Consider the following 26,447-nt stretch of genomic DNA (forward strand, 5'->3'; position numbering starts at 1 on the left):
GAACTTGACGCCTTTGATGATTTGAAAGAAAATGATCGTCTAGTTAAGTGCGTGCGTTATCAATCCAGATGGTTGCCCTATATGTATATACTACTAATATGTGCATTAATTTCCTCAAACAAATGTACAGATGAGAAGAAACAAGTAAAGGCTGTTCAAGACTCTCCCCGTCCACACTGTCTTGCAAAACAAGAAGAAGAAAAGGCTGCTAATCCTTATTGTGAATGTTGCTGTGGTGCTGCAGGTTCCCATTATAGTGTAAATTGCCCGTATTTGAGGTGGCTCCCGTGAAACGTAGATACTGTTGGCAAGGGCTTTGTTATAATGTGTACGCTTTGTTCTGCCATTGGCGACGACTGCAGGCATCAACGAAAGCGTGCTGCTCCACTTATACGTGCTTGTTGTGGAGTGAAAGGCCACCACTTGAATGGTGCGTGCTCGGAGAAGAATGGAATGGAATATGGACGTAAGATTACTCTTGGGCGCAGACCAGACCCTAGTCTTCGGGGACTGCGGATCGGTAATTAATTTCCTATGCACTTTCTTTGAGTAGCTTCAGCACTAGCCACTACGCATTTCTCTGTTCATATGTCATGTGAGTCTGTCTTTGAATAAGCTCAGACCTGTTCTGTCGTCACCTGTGGCTGGCAGATGGATAGATACTAATTTGTTATTGTTATATCATCAGTGTGTGTTTAATTTGTGTTTGGTTTGTGCTTAATTGTACTTACTGGTCTTGGAATAGCTTGCAATTGCCTTTTTTTTAAGAAATCAATTAGCAACAGGGATAATCTATTGGGTGAAAAGATGATGACAATCTTTGCACGATGCCTGCTTATGTTCAAAACTGATATGCTAAACGATGAGCTTTTAAGACACACTGAGTGAAGCATCATGTAAAATGTGTGTAGGGCTTAGCCGGTCCCGGCCGTGTGAGCTCGCTCAAAATGCGTCAGTGTAGTTGCTTATCATTGTAGTAATTAATCAACGACTTCCAGATTCTGCTTTAATCAAGAGCATTCGTCATCGTCATCGTCGTCGTCATCCATCAACGGAAGTGCATAGATCAATGGAACTGCATAGTAGTCGGAAATTAGCAATGAAGAGGGAGGTGGATGCTTTTGATTCGGAAGCGAATCCGGCCGGGTGACTTGTCCCCTCACAACAGAAACAAACAGACAAACAACAAAATAACAAACGGCATTACAACCCGTCTTCAAATAAATCCGCCAGCATGTCGGGGGTTCTTCGAACCAAGACCGAGATCCATCCTAAACGAGAAATTTTCATTTTAAGTGGAACACGAGCAGTACACTACGTGTTTTTACATAAGTGATGGAAAATTATACTTTTTAAGTTATTAATTTTTTAACACACATATCCAATGAGAGACCTATTAATCGAATACTCCTAAAAAGTAGTCACGATATGGAGAGAATCAATCTCTAAAGTTACATTTTGTAAGCCCCTTTTACCAGAGGAGGATTCTCTCCCCTCTTAATCTCTCTCTCCTTTCCTTCCCTCCTACTTAAACGGTTATGGTTAAGTCATGTCAACAATTTATATTGATTTTTTTTATAGAGACAATAAGAAAAAAAAAACAAAAACAAAAAACAAAGCGTGAGAGAGGAGGGAAGTGAAGGGGATGAGAATTGGAAGGAAGAGAATCTTTCTTCCTTTTTAACAACTAACGCCAGACACTCCGTCAGGCAAACTGTAACTTGGTTATCCTCCTCTTCCACCATCCTCTCTCTCCGTAATCCCCACCACACCCCTCTGCCGGTAAAGAAGACGAGGACGCTTTTGATTCGGAAGCCAATCCGGGCGAGATATAAAACTCTGATTCTTAACAACATGAACATCTCAAAATCGAGCATAAAACTAGAGTTAATTTTCTGTCATTTTTTGAATTGGATATCCCACCAGCATGTCAAAATTGTACTACAAGGGAAGCCTGTGATATCCATAATCCTTTCGCCTCGATGTAATTTGCCAGGTCCTTTACTTGATGTGAGAATCACACTCACAAGTCTCAACAATAGTGCCAGATATGTGTACACAAGTCATTTCCCCTGGACTGACGTTTTGTCGCTCACTTTGCCACCACTGCCAAGTGGTGTTAACAAATCGTTTACTTTGCTGGTGCACATTATGTTAGGAGAGTGATGTATAAACTTTCTTTTTTAACCGTTTAATGGAACAATCAAAAGAAAATCACGAGACAAAATTAAGAGGGAAGTCAAGAGGTAAGAAGGGGAGTTTTGGCAAAGTTTTTGTCACTTATTTCATCAAGATGGTTATTTTTCATCCATTACGTACAATACAAGTCTCTAAATTTGTTACATGTTTTAGTTCTGTAAAAATTTTCGCATAACCCAATTAACTAAATTTCAAGTATTTAGTAATTCCTCTTGTGAACGTATCATTTTGTTTAATTTCTTTTACTATATATGCAGCTTAATTTTTTAGATTGCTACCCACTCATACTCCGTGGGGCAAAATGTAACATTTTGTTGATGTATATGACTTTGAAAATTGGTTATGTGTACATTAAGTGTGATGAAACCAACTAAAAATTTTAACAAAATTGACAATATTAACTAGAGAAGGGAAAAAATTAATCAAATTGAAAATTCCGAAGACAAAATGCAACAAGATCGAAAGGTCATGAGACTATTTACAAAATTCAGATGCTAAGCCCTCGCCTCAAATGGAAAATGGGAGAGAATCCATTTGATCCTCTACAGTACCGTCGGCAAAGAGCCGGGTTTGATGAACCATTTGCACATTTCGAAACAGGTATGCTCAGGAGGGACCTTTGATGGACTGTTGGGATTTTCTCAAGGAGCAGCCATGGCAGCTGCTCTAGTTTGCGCCCATCAAACACAAAGGAGATCGTTAAACACCGGTGAAATGCAGTTTAGATTTGTGATTCTGCGCTCTGGCCTCGGGCTTACAAAACTAATAAAGTCTGAGAAGGAGGATAAGCAAGAGAGAATTCCGATGTTGAAATGTTGAAATGTCCATCGCTTCACATATTTGGCAATGAGCGTGGCAAAGACGGGCAGAATGCAAACCAAGGAAGCAGTAAGCTGGCTTCTTTATTTGATGATGGTTGCTCTCTACTTATTGAACAGGACTCCGGTCATATCATTCCCACTTGCCCTCCTTATACTGATCGGATTAAGGACTTTCTCGGCTGCTTTCTCTAAACCCATTGGTGCGAGACAAACGACCTTTAGCGTCCAAGGCTCACAGCGGGCACGACAATCATGCGCCGAGCGACAATCGCCTTGAATTGTCATTTGCTTAGAACAGTTGTGCGTGTCAAGTGACAATTTGTTTGTTTTGTTGTTTTGCAAAGAGCTACAGCAGACCCATAATGCATTTCCGTGGAAGTGATTTTCGAAACGTTCCATTTTGCATGCACTTACATATTTTTTAAGATTTGGAAATAAGTGTGAGGGGTGAAGAAATGTAAAAACCAGGTCTTCTTACATATATTAAGTTTGAAATCAATTAACTCATATTGACCTGCCTCTCTCTTTGTTCTTGTTGACATTTTTACATCCATATCAGAAACCCAGAGGACAGTGTTGCCGTCGTCACAAGACAACGAACTAGCAATGCATGGAATTGGTTATATGCGACTTATCATTTCTTAATGGCTTTTTAGCCTAAATAGTTCCTGAGATTTGCATGACTTCTAACTTTGATCCTTAAGATTTGCATGACTCCTCACTTTGGTCCCTAAGATTTGAAATCAATATAAGTGATCATGAGTTTGTCCACTATCAATCATTTTGGCCCATTGTTTATTAAATTGAGGGTATTCTTGTCATTTGGTCATTATTTTACATAATTTTTCAAGAAATGACCAAAATGATTGATGATGGACAAACTCAGAGACCACTTCTATTGATTTTAAATCTCAGTGACCAAAGTAATGAGTTATGCAAATCTCAGGAACCATTTTGGCTAAAAAAACATTTCTTAATTCAAGATTCCTCTACCTTCTTCTTTCTTTCTGGTTTTTTATTTTTCAGAAACACTTCATTCACTTTTCTATTTTGCATGCTCATTTCAAACAAGCACCGACCATACAAAGTAGGCATGAAAAAAAAAATTAAAGAGTTCGATTTCCGACAATGCTTCCGAAGTTGTAATACCATTGTCAGAGCCAATCCTAACATGATCTAATTCGCCATAATTCACGTGAGTCTTGATTCCATCGGTTGGTACTCAAGAAGATAATACTTTTGGTTTTGAAACGGCTAAATTGGAGTGAGTGTTGAAACGCAAATGCCATTTAAATTTTCAGCCTCTTTCTTAATCCTCCAGAATTATAGATAATAATCTTCGTCAAGGATTATTATTTTCAGGCATGCTTTACGTTGTTTGTTGTTGTGTGTGATGATGTTTTAAATCTTTCTTCATAGATGATCATAATTCAAGTGTAAACACTAAGAATGACGACTCTGTTGCTGGAAGAGGAGGATAAACTACGGTTGTTGCTATCTTGTCCAACTTAAGGGTAGAGTTCAAGAAGAATAGAGCTTCCAACCAAGTCGTAAGATTTTCGTTAGGCCTGTAATTGTCCACCAACGTACTAATTATAAAAAAAGAGAAACTTGATATAGATTCAATTTCGTGAGGCACGAATAGTTCAGTTATATGAAATATGTCCAATGACTAGGATTACACATCAGCATATTTTTATTTTCATACCAATATACCCCTAAAATTATAAATTGTTATAAATGTGTAAATGCACATAATCCCTCAATTATAGGATTAATGGTTGAATGACTTCCTTAATTGGGAGTATCATCCCCTTTACGTTGAAGTTATTGGAGCAAAGAAGGCTCCTTGTTGTTCCATGAGTTGCAGGTGGCTACGCTTCGGCTGTTTTTCAGAGAAACTCAGTTATAATACTTTTTTTGCATTTAATTCCTCATGTCCATTTTAGTATGGTTAAAGGGAATCAAACATTGTGACTCATAGGTAAGGCCGGGTGGGAAAGTTATCCGAGTGCCACTATAAAAATCACTGGAAATAAAAATTAGTTTACTCCAATACCTTAAGTCAAATCAAGTAGAGTAGGATGATACATATAATTGGAGAACAATAAATCAATTGAAATAGATTAATATATAGCCACAATTCATACTCTCTTCATAGGTGGTTAGATGGAGTGACTTCATGTAATTTACATGAAATGTATTCTTCTTGGACTTCATGTAATTTACGTGAAATGTATTTTTCTTGGACTTCATGTACTTTGCATCAAATATTATTTTCTTTGATTATGTCTGTTGTTATCTTTTTATTTATTCAATTCGCCGTCTAGAAATAAGGAGGCGTGAGTAAAAGCTAAAAATAGCGTTGAAAAATCAATTCATCTCCCTTCAAATGCTTTGAATTATCATTTTCTTAGAATAGTAGCTAATTCAAGCGACAAATTAATGGAAATTGTTCTTTTGCTTGAAGTTGGGCTTTAATAGGCCTTCGTGTGTCTTGTTGGTTCTTTTAGTAGGGTTCTAAATGTTGGCCCATTACACATTTTCTGTAAAACGTGATTTTCAAACTCTCATTTTTCTCTTGAACAATTATATATGTGTCAATAAGGATCTCTGGTTTTCATCACGAGCAAGTCAGTCTATAAAACACCACTAACCTGTTTTAAAATGCTTTTAAAATAATTGAAAATATTTTTAAATACTAAAAATAATACTTTTTAAAAGAAGCATCAAGTTACTTTCAATCGAGTTTTAAAGGTTAAAGTGAAGGGGGGCAGAATTTTTAAGAAATAACAATCGAAAGGAAACAAATTGAAAAAAATTGGGAAGCGAGCTTACGCGTTAAGTCGATCAGCATGACGCGGCTGCACCGTCAATCTCTCAAAGATAAGAGAGATTCTGTACGCTCTGTCACTCTCTCTCTGTCTATCTCACTGCTTGAGGATTCCCAACCAATGGGCAGTCACCACCTGGACCACTGACCAGTCAACCCACAGCCACAACCATGGTTGAGTTATTTAGCTGCCACCGTTTCCCTAAGCTTTTCATAATTATTAGGGTTAGTTTTCTATTTTTCCCCTAAACGTTTGTGCTTTTTTTCACTTTGGTCGTCCAACTTTCTTTGGTCTCAAGTTGATCGTAAAGTTATTAATCTATCAAGAACGATAGGGTATGACTTTCGTTACTAGAGTTGACAAATTAGCACAATAGTATCTTGTGAGGAGAATTTTGATAATTCAATTACTTGACTGAAGTTTATTGTCTAAAAGACTAACAAAACAACCAATTTAAATTGGTCGTTTTGGTTTGGAGTTATTATTTCTCGTCATCAATTGAAATTGATGGAACATAATATTAGTTTTTACCTTGGAAAATTGAGTACAAGTGATACGGTCAAATGATATGATTGAAATATTGAAAGGTGGTTTCAGTGTTTCTCTAATTTACGAAACTCATTATCAAGTATTAGCTAAAAATTGTAGTTCGTCTTCTTCCACCGACACACATAGCTTAAAACATTCTCCTTTTTTATAATTTCTTCATAGTTGATAAAATATTAAAATCTATGTTTATTTAGTGTTATTGAGAAAAAGTCCGTTGCCACTATATTTGACATTGTGATTCTCTTCAACGAAAAAACAATCTTGAAGTATGCCTACCACTAGCATTGTCAGGTTATGTAACTAACGTCATCATATCGTGCTTAAGAAACTTTTAAAAGCAAAAGGATCAAAACGAAAATATCATTTACGTTGAGGGAGCAAATTTGAAATAAATTTAATTATTATTCAATTATAAGGTGAGCAGGAGCAGCTTGTTTGTTTATATATAGAAAAATGCGTACGGATAAGACGACGCGTGTCACCGCAAACAACGCGTTTTCTTCCTCCTTTTAATTCTCTCCGCACCGCCCTATTTATGCACTCGTCTTCTTCCTCGCTACTCCTCTCAACACTTCCAGGGCCGCCACCACCTACACAGTCTCTCTCTCTCTCCTCTGCTTCGCTTACTTCATCAACGATAAGAACCCCCCAAGTCCTTCCCAATCAGTCAATTCCCGCAGCACACTTCACTCTCCTCGCCTCTCATCCCTTGCGGAAACCCATTTCCCAAAATTCTAAATTTTCAAAATATTATCTTGAAATCCGATTGATATCACAACAACCCAATTTCCAAAAATTTTTAATTTAATCAGAAAAATCGATTTTTTTTGAGAATTTGAGTTGACTGAGCTGCTTTAATGGCGTCGTCGGAAGACGTGGGGAGCATGATGGAGCCGTGGGCTTTCAGGCCCAACACCTTCGCGGACTCCTGCATCTCCGACGCCTTCGCTCGTGACACCAAAACCCTCACCATGGCCCTCCAGAAGTCCATCTCCAGCAACCCGGAGCTGCTCGATTTTTCCTCTGACGATTTGTTCATGCCGTTTCTCAACACCATCTTCCAAACACCCGAGACAGCACCCACCCCCACCGTTTCTGGACTTTCCGGCTCGGACGACCTCGAGTCCGTGGCCGCACCGCTGAAAAAGCAGCAGAGAAGCGTGATTCCGGTGGCGCATGGCGGTGGTAAGGTTTCGAAACGGAAGTCGCGCGCGTCGAAACGGTCCCAGACGACTTTCATCACCGCGGACCCGAGCAACTTCCGACAGATGGTGCAACAGGTGACCGGAGTCAGATTCGGTAACGGACAGGTCACTATGCAGTCGGTTCTGAAGCCGGAGCCACACAGACCCGGTAGCCTGTTGCCCGGAGGGGTTGGCGTCTGCATGCCGACACTCGATACGTCGGCGTATCTTTTGGATCATCACAATCATGATCAGCAGCTGATGGGGCCCACTTCGACGAGGATAGCTACTGGGCCTTGGCATGGGCCCAACACGACGTTGACCGGGTCTGGCCCAGTGTCTTTTGGCGGGACGGGTGGCGTCGACGTGGCTTCTAGCGGTGGCGTTGCGTCTGGGGGATTAGGTTTTGACTCGTTTGCGAGCTTTCCCACCTTGGAGTCGTGGAAGGTCATGTGAGTGTGCGGAGAGATCCGTTTGACTTTGACGAACCATCATGTGACACGTGGGCGGTGATGTGCACGATGACGTATCTCTGTGTCTGTTTTTTTAATTAATTTTGGTTATTAGTGTTTTGTTTTGTTCCCTTAATTTAATTTCTTTTGATTAGCAGTGGAATTATGGTGTATTGACCTTTCATTAGTCCAGCTTAATGAATTAGAGTTTTGTGCATATTAAGTTTTGCATTGTTTTACTCCTTACCATTTAATTGGAAGTCTCGAGATGCGTGACAGAAACATATTAAAGAGATCATATTTGATGTGGTTTGTATTGCGTATATGTCAAATGTGGTACGTAATGTGTATATGTTACGAAGGAATGTTGTATGCATCACTTGTTATATTGTTATCATCTTCATTTGTTAGCTTGCTTAATATGGTTTGTAACGCTAATTGCCTTAGTTTCAAGTTCGATAAATGAGCGAACGGTTTGGTGTATATTCCTGTTTGTAACGCTAATCGCCCTAATTTCAAATTTGAAAAACAAATGAACTAGTTGGTATCACTGTTCTAAAAATCTTCGCTTAGCGCCGCTTAGGCGCTAGGCTGTTGATCATCGTCTCGATTAATGCCTAGGCGTTTGAAAATTAAGAAATGTCTCATAGACCTACTGAGGCGCCTGCCTAGGCACCTGTCCAGACCCGCCTAGGTATCGAATCACTTAGGCAGAAAATAAATAACTTTCATTTTGTATTTTATTTTTTTTTAATAAATTGTAAGAGACTTGTCGAATACTTAAATGAGCACACATTATATGCTTGTTCCCCATATTTTCATTATGTTGCAATACTTTAAGTATAAACATACATTTATTTACATGAAATATAATGAATTTAGTTAAATCCGCCTAGTCCGCTTAGATCCTGCCTAACCGCCTAAGTGCTAGACCCCAACTCATCACCTGACTAGTGCCTAACGTCTTTTAGAATCTTGGTATACGGTACAGTTTGTAACGCTAATCACCATATTTCCAAGTTCGATGAATGAACAAACTAGTCAATAGTCTCGGTCTTTATTTTCCCCATATTGAAACATACCAAAATCACTTTCTTGTGACAATTGCCTTCTCATCTCGATTTTGGAATAGAACTCAAATTCAACGATTGAATGTGACTTAACGTGGAGTTGAGCAATTCAGTATTACAGTTTGGTATTATTTCTCTTCATTTAGAAATAAGAGGTCTTAGGTTTGAATCTCGTAGATAACAAATTCGATACCAAATTAGATTGTCTATTGTGTGACTTAACCAAATTCTATATTTTCTTAATATAAAAATATCGATATATTCAAAAAAATAAAAAATAAAAAAAAAATAACGCGAAGTTGAGCTGGACTTGACCTTAAAAGAAAACTAATGACTCATTGGGTCGTTAATTAATTTAATGAGAGGGACTAATTATGCGCTTTGTGCATGCATTCTTTGAACAAAAATAAAGGAAAAGTGCTATATATTACTTTGGCGATTAAGATAAGATTATGGTTTGAGTATCTTTTTATATTAAACAAAAAACAAAGCATCCTGTCTCTCTATCTGATTGCATATCTTGTTGTCCCTACTTACATCCTAAAGTCAATCCTTCTAGTAAGTTTCATTGTTAAATATAAAATTCTCCTTGATATTTTATTGCCAACTATTATGTCACACCGAAATATCGTAAGAGTATTTTTCTTTTTGACTATAAAAAAATGCAAGTATGAGACGAACACTTAAGACAAAAGAAGTGCAATAAGGCTTCAGAAGATCCATAACAAGAGGCAATTGAGTACTTTGAGCTAACGAAAGATTAAGTGCAAAATCGAGCACAGTAACGTTATATGATGCATTAAACAGCAGATCCACTTAGTAGAATAAGACTTATTGTTGCTATAAAAGTTTGAAGTGCACAATTGAATTCTTGAAGTGTCATCAATTTATTTAGCATTTTTGTTGGAAGAGAGGTGATATTTATTTTCTACTCTTTTTTCTCCTCAATATGTTTATATTTATTTTTTCATTTAATTTATTAGATTAAAGGAGTGAAAAAAAAAACGAATGAAAAGGGTTTGAAAACTTTAAGTTTTAACGATAAAGATAAAATAAAGGGTAAAGTGAATAGTATCAAGATTAAATTTTTAATATAAAAATACGATTTTTCGTTAAAGTTTTCGAAAAAAAGAAAAAAAAAATATATATATATATATATTTAAGAGACAGGAACAAAAGGAGAGTACAGACAAAAACAAATGGGGCCTGAAAAACCGAAAATGATTTACATTGTCTGAAAACCTCATTCAAAGGCCCAAATGGTCCATTGAACAAATGAGGCCCAAATCTTAAGGAAAATGAAGCCCCAACAAGTAGCGGCATTTTTGTAATTTCAGTGTCTTCCCTAAAACCCCCAAACTGCTATGAAAATCTTAAACCCTAATACGGAGAATTTCTGAATTCTGGAGCACGAGGATTTTTGCATCTTCAATCCAAACAAACAAAATACTCTAGCTTTTGATTTTTGTGGGGTTTAAGGTTTGACAAAAAAAAGAAAAAAAAGAATGAGGATTGTTTTAGGAAGACTTCTGCAGAAGATGCCACTGAAACAGGTACTTCACCTTCCACTTTCAATACAATCAAAAACTTCTGTTATGTATTTTAATATGTTTATTTGATTTTTCAAGCTGAATTATCAAATGGGTACTTCTCAAATTGTCAATTTGAGTCCAGATCATCCAATTTTTGTTGAGTTGAAGATTATGAAATGGTGATTCGAAGGCCTAAATTTTATTGAATTTTGATGATAAAAATGGGTTCTTTAACTTAATTCTTTTGGTTCTGCTGTTTTTTTTGGTTTGCGTAATCTTTTGTTTCGAAATTTCCATGTGGGTGTTGCTCAAATGATCATTGAATTAATAAAACTGAAGTAATGCTGCATTTGGTGTTTTATGATTCGGATTTACAGGCGATTGGACGCCGCGCATATTCAACGAAGAAGATTGTTGATGTTGGACAGCCAACTGCTGCATCTCATCCACAGGTACTGCTGATTCTTCACGCCTGTTCATCGTAGCATTCATTGTTCGATATACATTATTTGGTTATAAATGTTGTATGGCGTTACAGTTGTTGGTGGAAGGAGAGATTACACCCGGGATAACTTCGGAGGAATACGAATTGAGAAGAAAAAAGTTGTTGGATGCGCTCCCGGAGAAGGGTTTGGCCATTTTTGCAGCTGCCCCTGTAAAGATGATGACCGATGTCGTGCCTTATACCTATCGTCAAGATGCTGATTACTTGTATATTACTGGCTGCCAACAGCCTGGTGGCGTGGCAGTTTTGGGTCGTGAATGCGGTTTTTGCATGTTCATGCCAGAAGCAACGACTCATGTATGCCCAGCCCTTGATAATATTTAACACTATGTTCTATCTTACATGGTTTGTATTGTGGTGGCTTCACATTTGTGTTATTATCGTCATATAGAGTAGCGGTTTCAAACACTTATAAGAAAAAGACTTGAAATTTGATATGCTTACGAAAAAAGTAGCAACTTGAGCCATGTAGTTAGAATTATAATCACACATCAAATAGTATCTTTATTTTAGTTTTGGTGTTCAAGGAAGAATTTTTAATTTGAAATGTTATTCGGAAAAATGCATGTATGATGTTGCTACTGTTCTTGTAGAGTGGCTGACAAAGTTGTCATTTGGCAAGGCTGCAATGTCATTTTGGCAAGGCTGCAATCTGCGTATATAGTTTAGTAGTTGCTGCTACCTATTTTACAATGATTAAGCTATAGATAAATTCAATAAACAATTTAATATTTTCTGGGTTTTTCTTTGGTTAGGACGTTATTTGGCAAGGGGAAGTTGCGGGAGTTCATGCAGCACTGGAAGTATTCAAGGCTAATAAAGCATACCCAATGAACAGATTACGGCAGGTGAGTTGAATACTCTGACAATTTGAAAATTGAAGAAACACTCCAATTAATAACAAAGAATTTGAGTGCTGCCGAGTAATTTATTGAATATATACTTGTATTCATTTCCGTAACAGTGAGGATTAACCATACCCTTTTTGTAATATTTCTTAAAATCAACTACATAGAGATTTCATGTAATCAGTATCGTTATAATGAAAATACTGCCACTGATAAAAATGAATATAACATTGTCGTAGCTGTACTAAAATGTTAACTTGTTTACCCAAAACAACTCCATCCTGAATTAATTTTTAAAATTTGAACTTCTTACTGCTGGGCATTTGTGGGATGACGAGTATTTATGCCCTTAAACTGTCCTCTAACCTTGTTATGCGTGAAAACAATCTTATTTTTTCAAAAGTGGTGGTGTACAGCTACTGGACTTCCTTTATTATGCATGCTATCATTATATATACATTGCGTTTTCTTTTACTGACTGCAGATCCTGCCAGATATTATGAAGGGATCGTCCGAAATGTTCCACAATGTGCAGACGGCTGTACCAACGTATATGGAATTGGATCCATTTCAGAAAGCAGCTTACTCTGGAAAAGTGAAAGATTCTTCGGTTTTCACCCATGAGTTACGGTTAATAAAGTCACCGGCAGAGCTTAAGTTAATGAGAGAGTCAGCATCAATTGCTTGCCAAGTACTTCCAAATCTATTGTATTGCTATTCATTTCATGAGCCCATATCTCCTACAGTATCATATATCATTACACAATCCTGTATCTATGAACTCAGTTGGGGTATTACAGTTGGAGTTTAAAAGTTCTACTTGTAACTCATGTCGTAGCTTTTGAACAAGTTCACAATTGTTCGATATCTCTGAATAAGGTTAAAATTTAATGTTCATTGGCTTATTCCCTGACTTATATTAACCGATATAAATATTGGTCTTGGACAGGCTCTACTGCAGACAATGTTTCACTCAAAGACACACCCTTATGAGGGTAGGCTAGCAGCTAAGATTGAATATGAATGCAAAATGAGGGGTGCCCAGAGAATGGCGTAAGCATTTTCCCTTTCTGGATGATCGGATATGACAAATGCAATTTATTGATTATATCCACTTTTTACACTTGAAAATGTGTGGGGGAATGACAAAAGATTGAAATCGAAATTTAGATTTTCATGCTATTGTTTGATAGATGTTCTTCAGTGTCCTTCAAATATCGTAAGGATTTATGATTTCTTTCTCTGTTACCAGATTCAATCCTGTGGTTGGTGGCGGGCCCAATGCTAGTGTAATACATTATGCTCGGAATGATCAGAAAGTGAGCTAAATATCAAATCTACTATCTACTTTTTGTGGTCACAATATATAACGTTAGAGCAGAAATATTATTTATTTTGTGTAGACCATAAGCATTTATTCATACAAAGGTGTATCTACAATCTTTTGCAGATAAAAGATGGGGAACTTGTCTTGATGGATGTTGGTTGCGAGCTTCATGGTTATGTCAGTGATCTTACTCGCACCTGGCCACCCTATGGCAGCTTCTCTTCAGCTCAGGTAATGGTGGCTAAATGCTTCTAGCTTGTCCAGGACATTGTGGAACATCTGTTAATGCTGTTACAAAGTTTGTTTCACTTAAACGGTCACATGTCTTATATTTAGATATAATCTTGCAGGAGCTGCGCACTAAGAATTCAAACCCACCCAGTTAGGCTACTTGTGCATATTTTATTGTTTGCCATCATTTTCGTCCATCTCCTTAGAACAGAGATGTGCTATAGATCAAACGGTTGCTGGTTAGAAGATCTAATATATATTATTTATATCCATCTCCTTGAACACAACATCAAAGCATTTTTCCACCGATGTCTTATCGGTAGGAGCCAAAACTTGGCCACAGCTTTCAGTTTATCTTCTTAGATTGTATTTGAACTCTCCAACTTTGTCTTACTTTTTAGTTCTGTTATTGCATTGTAGCATATTATTGATTAATGAAGCTTATCCATGAGAGGTTCGGTCTATATTTCAGGAAGAGCTCTATGATCTTATTCTGCAAACAAACAAGACATGTGTGGAGCTTTGCAAACCCGGTGCTAGCATTCGAGAAATACACAACTTTTCAGTATGTTCCTTTGAGTGAAGCTGTTCTTTGTCTGTTTATTTCACCTGAAATATCTATTTATTGCCCCCTCACATAATCAACAAGACCCTTATCGTACCGCAATCACTCTTTCATGTGTAGGTTGAAATGCTTCACAAGGGACTCAAGGAGATTGGAATTCTGAAAGATTCTAGAAGCAGTTCCTACCATCAGCTGAATCCAACTTCCATAGGTTTCTCCCTTCATTGCTAAACAAAAATTTCAGTTTGTTGTTTTGCTATAGGGCATGAATGAAGATACGTTCTTCATTTGTCTAACTCTGAATTGGCTAGTCAAGATGTTACGTACAACTGACTTGGTATATAACATTATTTTAGATCCTAAGTTCCGAACAAAGATATTTCAAGTAATTTAAGTTGTCAATGTTTAAGTTGGTCAATCATGATGATATGTGCCACCAAAACATTTTTTGATTGATAAATTTTCTCTTCTGTTGTCCAGGCCACTATCTGGGAATGGATGTCCATGATTGTTCTACGGTTGGTTATGACCGTCCGTTGAAGCCAGGCGTTGTAAGTTCTCTCCCTTGTTTAAGAACAAGAACTTCTCTTCCTTCTTAGTTTCTCAAATTGTAAGCGTGCCTTTCTCCAATTGTATGCATAAAAGCTGCGGCTAAATATTTGCAAATTGAATGTGTCATTCATTGTAAACATGAATTTTTGACCAAATTGTTTTGTTTGTGCAGGTCATAACAATTGAACCAGGAATCTACATCCCATTGTCTTCTAACTGTCCTGAAAGGTTTTTATGGGCATGGTTTTGTCGACGAAATAATTGCTTTTTCCAACTTTTAAATGCTAAAAATCAGATTCCGTACAAGTTAGGCCCATGAGTTACGCTTATACACAATGAACAAGCGGTTGATCTCAAAGAGGCTCAATTGACCAGTCCATCCCAGAAAAAGTTGTTAATTGGACAAGCTCAGTGCGCAAACATCATACATTTAACTTTTCTGCTCTACTGCTCTGCAGTGGTGAATTTGAATGTGAAGCTTTTCACTCACCTCATACATGGGGAATTTATCATGTTACCATGTCTTCCAACCTTCATGCTTTAAATGTTATCATACACAAATTGATGTATTGGAGATATATGATGCAGGTACCGAGGCATCGGGATAAGGATTGAGGATGAGGTCCTCATTACAGACACGGGTTATGAGGTATAACTTTTAATCGGTTCATATGCACTATATGGTCATTCTGAGCCTTACGTTATCTAAAATTCAATTCTAGTGTTATCCTTAATGTTTGCAGCTTTGAATTTCACCATGACCGAACTCAAATTGTTTGCATGAACTATATTTCATCTTTATGCAGTAGGGTCTTGGTATTCAATTATGGCATTGATTTTTTTTCCTTATTTGGTCCGATTCTTGTAAGCTGATCTTTGTCGTTCGATTAAGAAGAGAAATTGGTAACTGGCATTAATTTTTAACTTGTTATGATTTCTGTTTAATGTTAATAATCTGGGTAGGATTGGACCCCCTAGTCTCGTTTGATTGTCCTATTTTCTCGATTTTCTGTTTTATTAATGCCTCTTTGAGTAGCCATATGAATTGGATTATGATTTCGTAGAGGGATTAGTTAGGAGGTGTATATTATATCCATTGTCTATGACCAAGGCCTTTCCGAGAGGATTCTTTCTCTTTGCCATAGTTGTCTTCCAAGTAGCTGCAGACATTCTGTATCTTCGATCTTTTTGTACTTGCTAAAGAACTAGGAGGGTGGATTATCATGTTCCTAGCCCATCCCTGTGTTTATCCTCTGGTTTGTTCGAGGTTAACAATGCAGTAATTATCGATTGGCGATCTGATTCACTTCGAGCAGATGTAAATCCATAACAAGTACGACATTTTTGTGCATGGCAGGTTCTGACTGGGTCAATGCCGAAAGAAGTTAAACATATTGAATCCTTGCTAAACAACTTTCCCCATGGAAGTGTAATGGAGAACCACATTGCCGAGGGAGCTTCATCCAGTTGATGTTCCCTTGTAAATTATACAAAGCCAATACAGACTTGAGGAATTCACTCGTAAGGTGCTTTCCGAGACATTCATCTCGTTTCAAATGCAAGGAGCTTATAACTTAATTGTTGTGTATCGAAACTTTTAATCCACATATGTTTCCGTTTCGTTCTGTTACTATCATTTCTGTATGTAATTGCCAAGAATGGTATAAACATTGGGTGATTCAACGTACGGCGTATGTTATTATGTCCATACTTCATTCGTAGACGGCGTTGTAGATCGTATTGTATCCATTTGGTCTACAAAACAAGTTTTGCTTCCAAACTGCTAATGATGACAGTTGCTCCTCTCCGTAATAACTTTGACGTGCGCTTGTATTTTTACTGATGACAAAGTGATTTTCTAAACTACTATAATTTACTGAAGAGCAAAGAATTCAAACTTGCGTGTAAGATGACAGGCATATTCCCCTAATCAACTCGCGTAATTTGCATTTGCTTGAACCAATAATGCTACCAGCTATATATTGTTTGGGTTGGAATTCAATGCATAAATCTTTATGGCACATGCCAAACCTAATTCCAAATCTTTATGTCCCACTCGTTTTCAATAAAAGTTGCATGGAGGAGTTGACCAAGTGAAAAGTTCATTGATTGAAAGCAATTGTCCAATTCATTCAATGTGCATTTAAATGGATTAGCACAACAGCCAACTATAATATAGTTTGGGCTTTAGACTTTTATGCTCTATTGATGGTTGCACTAGGTGTTTTTTAGATAGCGATATTTTAATTTAATCTAAATTACGAGACAATGGTCTTAAAGTAAGAATAAGATTGTGAACGATAAACGCTTTTTTTTTTGTAACTCTTGTAAAATGAGAAATTTTATTGGCTTTGGTTCGCCCGTTACGAGGCATAGGTAGAGAGAAAAGGGATAAAACTTGAATACAAGTGGATAGGTCGTCTGTTACTCTAGCAAATTTGGATACGCTCAAATTTACTAGTAATTCTTATTATTTACTGGAAAGTTAGTGCAATTTTAGATGATGAGGGCTAATTTATGTTGTGAGACCATGATTATAAGCAATCAGTCCATATTAAAAAATTTCTTCTCCATTGTCCTCATTTCTCGTCCCTTCGAGTGAGAGATTTTTCAGTATACTCGGAATACGGAGTGATATGCTACTTGTTATTATAAAATTGGAGATTTTTTTTTTTAAGTGCATCTCTAATTGTATAATTACGTATATTGTTCCACCCCTTGTTCCAGGGACACTAAAAAATCTCTCACTTCGAGAACATACGATAAAATTGTCTTTCTTTCTAAAAAATATTTATAAAATATTCAATTTAAAGTATAAATGTTTTGACAATAAAAAGAATGAAAAGCGTTATCTTTACCAAACTTTCCGTGAATGATGATAACATTTTCTTGATGTGATTTTTAACTCATGCCCTTCATAACAGCAGGTTCATGGATCCAACATGATTGAATTATAAAATAATAACCAACTAGTAAAATGCATTTTTTCCGGCTCAAGATTGTGGTCATACTCTAGCGGTGGTAGTGACTAGTAAGAGTAACCAATCTTCCTTTAAACTTTTAAGAACTCAGTAGAGTACATTTTCTTTATTTGTCTATCGACTTCCTTGGACCCGACTTTTCTATCCAAAGAAAATCAATGATAAAAAATTAACAAGTGAATATGAGAGGTAAAAATAAGTGTGTAAATAGCACTCTACGTAGTATATTACACAATATCATTTACATTTCTCCTATAGTCAAGCTAGAAACAAGATTTGCTTGTTTGTTTGTTTGTTTTTCCGAACGAATGTTGTCTTTGAGATTTGAACTAAGTCCCATCAAAATAGCGAAAATGTGTGCTTCAAACAAAATGTAACGTGAAACGGATTCGAAATTACAAAATATGCCAAAACTTCCAAAAATAAAATCTTACAAATTAAGAAAACTTAACACATATCATTGGAACATCCTAGGCCGTGAATTAACTTAAAAGAAGAAACCGTGTAGGCTAAGAAAATGTATAGAGATGGGGCATTGACCCTTTTGGGTAAACCAAGTTTACAAGTTTCTCCAAAGTTTTGATTAAGTAATAATTTTACAAAATGTGGAATTTGCAGACCTCTTCCTCATGGAATAGATTGTAAATTTCACTAAGTTGCCCCAATTTTGGATCTTCACCGACTAATTCTTAGTCTAGTGTCAAACGTGAGCATATCCAGATTGATTATAGTTACTGTGTTTTATCTCTCTGAATTTAAATTCAAATTTCCTGTTCAGAAAAAATTTAATCTAAGAAAAATTTATATCCCAATATTGAAAAAAAATCTAGATGTGCTATATTAGTAGATGCATGTAAACTACGGTCTCGTTCAGAAAGTGCTTTTAAATAACTAAAAATGTTTTTAAAGAAAATGTTTTTGAAACCAATCTTAGTAAAAGCGCAAGTTAATCTGCTTCTTATAGGAAGCACATCAAGTTCTTCTAAAACTTAAAAACCTTTTCTCTAAAAGCAATTTTAGTTCTTTAAAAGCACTTCTCAAACTATAACATTTCTCGCCTCAATTTTTGTTATATATAATAATCTTTAGCTCTTTACATGTCAAATGAGGAATTGGTTGGATGGGAGGTAGCAGCAAAATTTGCAGGAAGCACATCAAGTGCTTCTAAAACTCAAAAACATTTTTTCTAAAAGTATTTTCAATCATTTAAAAGCACTTTTCAAACTATTATAGTTCTTCCCCCAATTTTTGTTATATATACTAATCTTTAGCTCTTTACATGTCAAGTGAGGAATTGGTTGGATGGGAGGTAGCAGCAAAATTTGCAGGAAGCACATTAAGTGCTTTTAAAACTAAAAAAAAAAATTTCTAAAAGTATTTTCAACTATTTAAAAGCACTTTTCAAACTATTACAATTCTTCCCCCAATTTTTGTTATACATACTAATCTTTAGCTCTTTACATGTCAGCTGAGGAATTGGTTGGACGGGAGGTAGCAGCAAAATTGAAGTAAAAGGAGGTGGGATGTGATATTCACACACCCCATTTTACTTCTAACATATTTTCTTAATTTTCGACTGTCGGATCGTATAAATTGAAGAAGATCAACATACATAAATTATCAAGGGCGTGTGAGAAGTAAAATAGGATGTGTGGATAGCACATCCCAAAGAAGGTGAGGGTGAGGGACCGTGAGTTAAAGGGAATGTAGGTGAGGTGGTGTAGGTTATCGTTCCCCAACCACAACACACGTGGAGATTTGTTAGTAATTTCACCGTAACTCCTCCCAACTGTACCATAAATGTGTGCATTCATGGGGTCCTCAATGCCCCTACCCTTCACCTAAATTACGGGCTGCCCATGTTTATTGAATTAAGTTGGTTTTGTCTTAATTCAACTCAATTATCTTTTGGTTTTGGTGATAGTTGTCTCTGGGAGTCGTTATTAGAGAAATTCGAATGGAAAGGAGTGTAAGATGACATTTTTAGATGTACCTTTCTTTTCTAGAAATGTCATCATACCTAGGAAATATATTATGAATTAAATTGATATCTGATTGTTCAGATGTGAGATATACACTTTTTCGATGATTTGATATTTACTTGTTCATGTATGTGATAATCGGATTTAATGTGAGGCCCACTTATTTTATGATTGCAAGATTCATCAATAATCAAAATGATACTCAAACGTAACATACACATCTCAAATAAGTAAACAAATTATAGTTGTGAGTTTGATACTTAATTGACTTGTGATTACCCTGATATAGTGGTGCAACTTGTTATACATGAACATTTACCAAAATATTTGTAAATAATTAACATAAAAAATTCAGAATCCTTTCAATTTTTCCTTGTCATCATCGTATAATTCACAAACCCCGTGAATTGAACTTAGAACCAACGTGTGGGCTGCTAATCTGCAATTTGCCCCCAACAATGAAATGGTACGTCTTGCAAATACTGAAGACATGCAAGGGCGAAACTCGAATGGCATTTTGGTAGTTTAAACAACCTACAAGGGCAAAGTATCACCTCCACAACTACATAAACCCCATCACTTCCCATTTCAATATCCACACCCACACATTTTTCACTTCCCAGAAAAGCCAAAAAAAACCTCCAGAAATTGAAAAGAAGCAGATCAAAAAACCAAAATGTCTTCTCTCATCACAGCAGAGATCAAGTCCAAGGCAGATGAACTGTACCATGGAGATGAAATCTGCCAACAGAAAACAAAGGAGCTTCTCTCAGAAATCTCCCTCCCCAACGGCCTTTTGCCCCTCAAGGACATTGAGGAGTGCGGGATCGTGAGAGAAACCGGCTTTGTGTGGCTCAAGCAAAAGAAGAGCTGCACCCACAAGTTTGAGAAGATTGGCAAGTTGGTCACCTATGCCCCTGAGGTCACGGCCATTGTTGAGAAGGGCAAGATCAAGAAGCTGACAGGGGTGAAGACCAAGGAGCTTTTGGTTTGGGTGCAGCTGAGTGACATTTACACTGATGACCCTCCAACTGGGAAGATCACCTTCAAGACCCCTTCTGGTTTGTTTAGGACTTTTCCTGTAAGTGCTTTTGAGGTTGAGGGAAGTGCTTGTGTGAAGGATGGGAAGGAGAAGAAGGAGGTGAAGGAGGAGGCCAAGGGAGTTGTGGAGGTTTGAGTGAGGGATGAGGTGGAAGATGATGAGTGCAAGAATTTGTAGCTGAATGGGAAGGCTTTTGGGTCTTTGGGATTTGTAGGATTTCTTGCATTTTTTTTGTTGTGGTTATGTTGTTCTTGTTTGCATGGAAGTCCTTTTAATAGTAATGAAATGAAATTTAGTGTTTTTCTATGAACAATTTCTTTGTTTTATTGAGTTTGATCACATGAAGTTTTAGTGTTTTAATACGATTTTAAATTGTTCTAATTTGTTCAAATTATACTTGCAATTTGGGTGCAGTGGCGTACTGTTTTAATCAATTGATCCCACGATGCACGTTGTTTTGAGTTTTAATCAATTGATCCCACGATGCACGTTGTTTTGATCAACTGACCCAACGATGTACACTGCCTTGCGACGCACTCTCTTTCATCAATTGACCTCACCATGCACAAAGATAATGGTGTTTTGTCAATTGACCTCACCAGGCACAATGATAATGGTGTTGTTATGAAATTGCATTGCCAATGCATTCTTTTGTTTATTATTATTGGTTTTATTTCCTTCCTTTTTATTATTGGTATTAATGAAAGAATTCTTGAAAGTAAATGCCTACTGCTTCAACTTTATGGCCAAGTCACTTTTAAAGGAGAGAAATGATTTCCGCATATCTCTATTTATTCCATGCTCAACAACCAGATGCTTTATGGACATGTGAATCGAAAGCTTACATATGTTCCGATTAGAAGATAGAAGCTCAAGTTAAAAAGGATAAAGGAAAACCTAAAAGGACTTGGAAAGAGATTTTAAGAAAAGATATGAGAACTTGAAGTTAACAGAATACTTGACCCAAAATAAAGTGCAATGATGTTTTAAGATACATACAACCGACCTCACTTGGTGAGATAAAACTTTGTTGTTGTTTTGCTAATTAATTAGCATAATCAAAAGTTAAGTTAACAACCATTAAAGTGAAAACTTTCCCAAGTAGAAACTGCTTGCAAAAATACTGAAAGGAGTAATTCTGTTGACTTAACCCCTTAACCTTTTGTGATTAAAAAAAAAAACCACTTTTCCTTTAGCCAGTTACCCATTTAATGGCTGGTACCAAATTGCAGTTCAATAAATTCATATGCAGACATGCATAACCACAATAAAGGAAGGTTCCAACCGACTCAACACTTGCCACAAAAGTTAAAAACAAGGATGCAACAAGTCGTGGATTGTCTTGGTGGATAGGGCATTCGGATAAGTCATTCATTTTCCAGCTATTGTGTCCCAGTTTCAAACTCTCCCCGCTCCTCTTAGTGCAACTTATAGTAGTCATACTGCTTGTAATAAAAACGACAAAGAGGCAACAACAAGCCATTCTCAAATGCAAAAAACAAAGCTAGAGCAACTGATCCGGTAAACGGAAAATACATTCTGCCGAATTCCAATAGCCGGTAAAAATATTTTACATTTCCGACTATGGTTTCACAAGTTCAAGGTCGATTGATTGGAGCAAGTTCAAGGTTGCTTGATTAGAAGGTCTAATATTAACTTTCTTGAGGCAAAATGATCACTGGATAATACAAATGTTTAGGCATAAGACAGGAAACCTAACCTCCACTACCATATATAACAAGTCAAGGTCTTGAGATGGAATGCAATCAACAACCAAGGAACCATTTAGTAGCTGATTCTCCAACTAGTCTCAGGAAATCTTTCGTTTTCACCCTTAATCAGCGATTAGTGATTACTAATCACAACTTTAAAGCCTGTCAAAAATACACAATCAGCCAACAATTAATCAAAGATCCAACGACAAATATATATATTTGACCGTACTCATACTCAGCCATTACTATCATCAGCATTTGACGCTGAAACCGCACCCATGAAAGATGGAGCAGTTTTCAGCTGGAAGATGGAGCTGCATCTCTTAAATATTGATATTTAGGTAAAGGGCTCCAAGTTTAGCTAAAATGGGGATCAATATGATGTACATAATGGAAACAGGGATGTGATGCATCACTTAGCTCGAAACATCGAATGATAGGGTAAGTTTGAACCAGCTTTCATGCACGCTTATTGAAGTTAGGCTTTTAAATATCATGCATTTCCTTCTATTTTTCAGTAACAATACATCACTTTCCTTGAAAAAAATTAGTATAGGAGCAAAACTTTGAGACCTGGACCACAGTTTGTTTAGCTAAAAATGTAGTGTGATAACTGTGGACATGTGCCTTCACTTTCTTATAATCTTCAGGTTGGTAAAAGTGTTTTGGAAGATGCTACAGAAGTAGAACTCAACCATTTTCCCAAATCTCTTACTGATTCACATGAGGGTGAGAAACGTAGCTACACCTGGGATGCCACGGCGGTAGTTTCCTAACCCAATCACGCACTGTCATGTGAGAGTCAAACCACATGGCAGTGCAATTAGCTTGAGATACCGCTGATGTGGCATCTCTAGGTGCAGGAAATTCTACTCCACAAGAGAAGGGAGGATCCACATGGACTCTCCAATAAAGCGGATCTCATGTAAAACGGTTAGTAAAGAACTTGAGAAACTAATGAGATTCTAAAGCACTTTCCAAGTTTTATGATCTATATTACTATTTCCCCTAGATATTGGGAAGTGGTTAAACTTCAATGTCAAGAAACATTGCACATGGCTTGGCTGGTTAAGTTGCACAAAAGCAGGATATGACATGACACAACACGAAGACACAAAAAATTTCTACAAACTAGGACACTCCACGTGGCATGTCGGACACATATTTTTCTGTATCCTACTTGGGTTGTGTCCTTCTGCATGCCCGACACTTGACATGGCAGTATATTGGAGTGTCCGTGCAGCTCAGTTGCCAGGCCACTGAGGGCAGGATTCAGTTCTGCAGACAACCCATTAAACAACCAAACAACGTAAAACTCTGGTATCAATAAGGAGAAGATCTTCCATGCAATGGGGATGCTACTAAGGCAGTTTCTCAAGCAATCACACACTGTCATGTAGGAAGGTTAAAAAGGGTAGAAGTGTTGATTGGCTTCATATACCGCTAGAGTAGCATCCACAATGTAAGTTTCTCTCGGCAATAAGAGTATTGGCTGAAAATAGATAGGGATAGATTCATACCCGAGAAGACATAACCCATTTTCCACCAATCCAGTCCTGATGAAGCCTCAACTCAGATTGCTGAAACTCGATTTCTTCGTAGGTGCTCCTGAAGTAGACTATGTACCTTGAACCGCTAAGAACTTTCGAGATCACACCCACCCACCAGCCATCATTGTACAAAGCATCAACCTCTTCAAGCAAACTGAAATGCTCAACAGCAGTTTCCGGCGGATTAGGTCGTATGTGCAGGGTATCAATCTCTTCTCTCAGAAACGCTGAATTATCTTCGGTCCTCAGGCTTTGGTACTCAATGAGGAACTTTTCATTCCCCACTGCTTCCACTATGGTTGCAGCAAACCAAGCACCATGGAAACCATCTTCATCACTGCAAACCTCAACCGGCATTCCCTTGGTAAATTTCTTGTGAGTTACAATTGGCACTTTCTGCAATTCAAAAATCTTAATACGTCAATTGTGAACTAAACACAAATGAGATAGAAAACGGCCACCAGTAAAAAAATAACGCCCCCCATAAAATCGACTCTCTTTTACAGCTAAAGGCTAGCAGACCAAAATTGGCATTGAAAATCCACCAAAGAACGAAACTTTTATCATTCTATTTACTCTTTCGACTCATAACCATCCAAATTGGTGTACTGAAGCTTCAAATCTTAAAACCTCTAGACACCACTCGCCATTTTATTAAGACGAAAAGTTTTTAATGTAGCAAATAATCGAAACCTCAATTCTTTTTCTTTTTGACAAGGCAATACTATAAACTAGTCTAATCCTAATCCATGGGAGGAAGATTCGAAATCGGGTGCATGGTGCTTGGGTGCTACACTGCTACTCAGTGATCACAATTCAAGAAATCCCTTGCAATCTTTTACCCACACATTACTACATTTGATCAAACTAGAGCTCAAGAACCGGAATCCCACTTATTTCTAGCTATATATACATACATTTTGCTTAAATTTTTCATCTTTTATTTTTTTACAATTGATCCATAAAAAAACTGAAAAATCATATACACTCAAACTTCAAGATATAATTATACAAATTAAAATAAGAACTCCGGAAACAATGAAAGAAGGGAACAAAACGTTTGAGTTGCCACTCAGTTTCCAACAAACAAAAGGAAATTACATTATTTTGGGCCTTTTTCTTTCAAACCAAACAGATGATACCAGCATGCAGCATAACCCAGAAAATAACTCTACAGAAAAAGAAAAAAAAATCAGAACTGAAAGGATTTTCTAACCTCTCCTCCATTTTCCTCCAGAGGAGCCGCCCGTTTCTTGCCGGGGGATCGGGTGTCGAAATTCGGGTCGGGATTGTCTCTGCGCTTCCGAGGCATTCTGGGTTCCCTTTGGGGGTTGATGGCTTAATTTCAGAGAGTAGGAAAAAGGCAGTGTTAAGCCTTTCACTTTTTTGCCTTTTCTGTTGCCTTCTCACTTTCAGCTTCATATACAATGCCAAGTTTGGGATAAATAACTTGTCTTGCATGGGTACACTTCACCTTGACCGTTTCTTACACGATTGGTTAACTCGAGACGAAATAATAAGTTTTAAATTAATTTGTTAACAAGTCGATTGTTTTCGGATCACATGTTGACGAGTTAAGTCACTATCGAGTCACTAATAATATATAGTTTGCTAGATCTAGATATTAATCATGATAGTTTCTTATATAACACATTAATCGGATACAAAATGACATAACTTGTTAAAGAATCGGGTCACTTGTTACCCGTTAAAAAAATCATGTCACTTGTTGAAACCCTTTAAGATAACAAGTTTGCTACTCGTATTTGGAATGATACAAAACTAAATAGAGGATTTGTAAAAGGACTGATTTTGAAACTATATACTAAGATGTCTAAAACCGGAGTAGAAAGAACATTGATTTCATATAAGCTTTACAAGTTCATCGATATGAATTTGAATGAAGTTTGATTAATAAATAGAGAATTTTAATGAAACATTACCGGTACTATTCACTTTTAACGAAAAACCACTTTTTTTTTTTGTACTATTCACTGCACTTTTATTTGTCATTTTTCATTAAAACTAATTTTTTTTTTTTGACTTTTCGGTAGTTTTCTTAATAAATACCATTGTTTTATGTCAACGTGTCAATATTTAAGTGGATGAAGATTGGCGGGATTGAAGAAGAGTTTGGTTTCATCGTCTTCCTCATATTTGCGAACTCCCCCATTTGCCTTCAGCTGCATAAATATTTGACAGCACCACATATGTGCCAACCAAATTCGGCGTCAACTGTAATTTCCTCCGAGCAGCCACCTTTCCCAAATGCGGAATCTCGTACGTGTGCTTCCGAGAAGTGCACCCCAGACTCATCCGGCTTAAATGGCATGCTCTCAATTAGTTCATCAGCCTCCTCAACTCTTCCGGCACGACGTAGCAAATCCACCACACACCCTTAAATGTCCTGATCTGGAGTAACTTTGTAGTCACCTGCTGATTCGAAATATCTCAAGCCGTCGTCAACAAGGCCGGTGTGACCGCAAGCACTAGGAACTGCCATAAACA

The 26,447-nt window shown here is 37.1% G+C and overlaps 4 protein-coding genes across 5 annotated transcripts; 3 read left to right on the forward strand and 1 right to left on the reverse strand.

Moving 5' to 3' along the window:
• The first annotated feature begins 6,955 nt into the window (after positions 1 to 6,955).
• On the forward strand, positions 6,956 to 8,256 carry LOC103962332 (calmodulin-binding protein 25). The gene has a single exon (XM_048583346.1). It carries the CDS (start codon positions 7,261 to 7,263, stop codon positions 8,041 to 8,043), a length of 783 nt encoding a protein of 260 aa, XP_048439303.1. The 5' UTR covers positions 6,956 to 7,260; the 3' UTR covers positions 8,044 to 8,256.
• A 2,197-nt stretch (positions 8,257 to 10,453) lies between these two features.
• On the forward strand, positions 10,454 to 16,484 carry LOC103962333 (intermediate cleaving peptidase 55, mitochondrial). Of its 2 annotated transcripts, XM_009375031.3 has the most exons (14): positions 10,454 to 10,662; positions 11,019 to 11,093; positions 11,180 to 11,443; positions 11,902 to 11,994; positions 12,479 to 12,685; positions 12,944 to 13,047; positions 13,247 to 13,313; positions 13,445 to 13,552; positions 14,025 to 14,117; positions 14,238 to 14,328; positions 14,598 to 14,668; positions 14,842 to 14,897; positions 15,258 to 15,318; positions 16,027 to 16,484. In XM_009375031.3, the coding sequence occupies exons 1-14, from the start codon at positions 10,615 to 10,617 to the stop codon at positions 16,138 to 16,140; spliced, it is 1,452 nt and encodes a 483-aa protein (XP_009373306.2). In that variant the 5' UTR covers positions 10,454 to 10,614; the 3' UTR covers positions 16,141 to 16,484. The 2 variants fall into 2 exon arrangements, with proteins under 2 accessions (XP_009373306.2, XP_048439532.1); XM_048583575.1 differs by lacking the exons at positions 10,454 to 10,662; positions 11,019 to 11,093 and adding an exon at positions 11,740 to 11,809 and having other exon boundaries at positions 11,182 to 11,443.
• A 3,809-nt stretch (positions 16,485 to 20,293) lies between these two features.
• Positions 20,294 to 20,987, forward strand: LOC103962334. The gene has a single exon (XM_009375033.3). The coding sequence runs from the start codon at positions 20,309 to 20,311 to the stop codon at positions 20,807 to 20,809; it is 501 nt and encodes a 166-aa protein (XP_009373308.1). The 5' UTR covers positions 20,294 to 20,308; the 3' UTR covers positions 20,810 to 20,987.
• A 1,177-nt stretch (positions 20,988 to 22,164) lies between these two features.
• Positions 22,165 to 25,356, reverse strand: LOC103962335 (protein AGENET DOMAIN (AGD)-CONTAINING P1-like). The gene is made up of 3 exons (XM_009375034.3): positions 25,156 to 25,356; positions 23,910 to 24,335; positions 22,165 to 22,548 (listed from the first exon to the last, which is right to left on the reverse strand). Exons 1-3 carry the CDS (start codon positions 25,249 to 25,251, stop codon positions 22,534 to 22,536), a joined length of 537 nt encoding a protein of 178 aa, XP_009373309.2. The 5' UTR covers positions 25,252 to 25,356; the 3' UTR covers positions 22,165 to 22,533.
• Positions 25,357 to 26,447: the final 1,091 nt, after the last annotated feature.

This window comes from the organism of the source record quoted next, unplaced genomic scaffold (assembly GCF_019419815.1).
Source record: "Pyrus x bretschneideri cultivar Hongxiangsu unplaced genomic scaffold, Pyrus_bretschneideri_v1 Contig2, whole genome shotgun sequence".
Taxonomy (NCBI): Eukaryota; Viridiplantae; Streptophyta; class Magnoliopsida; order Rosales; family Rosaceae; genus Pyrus; species Pyrus x bretschneideri.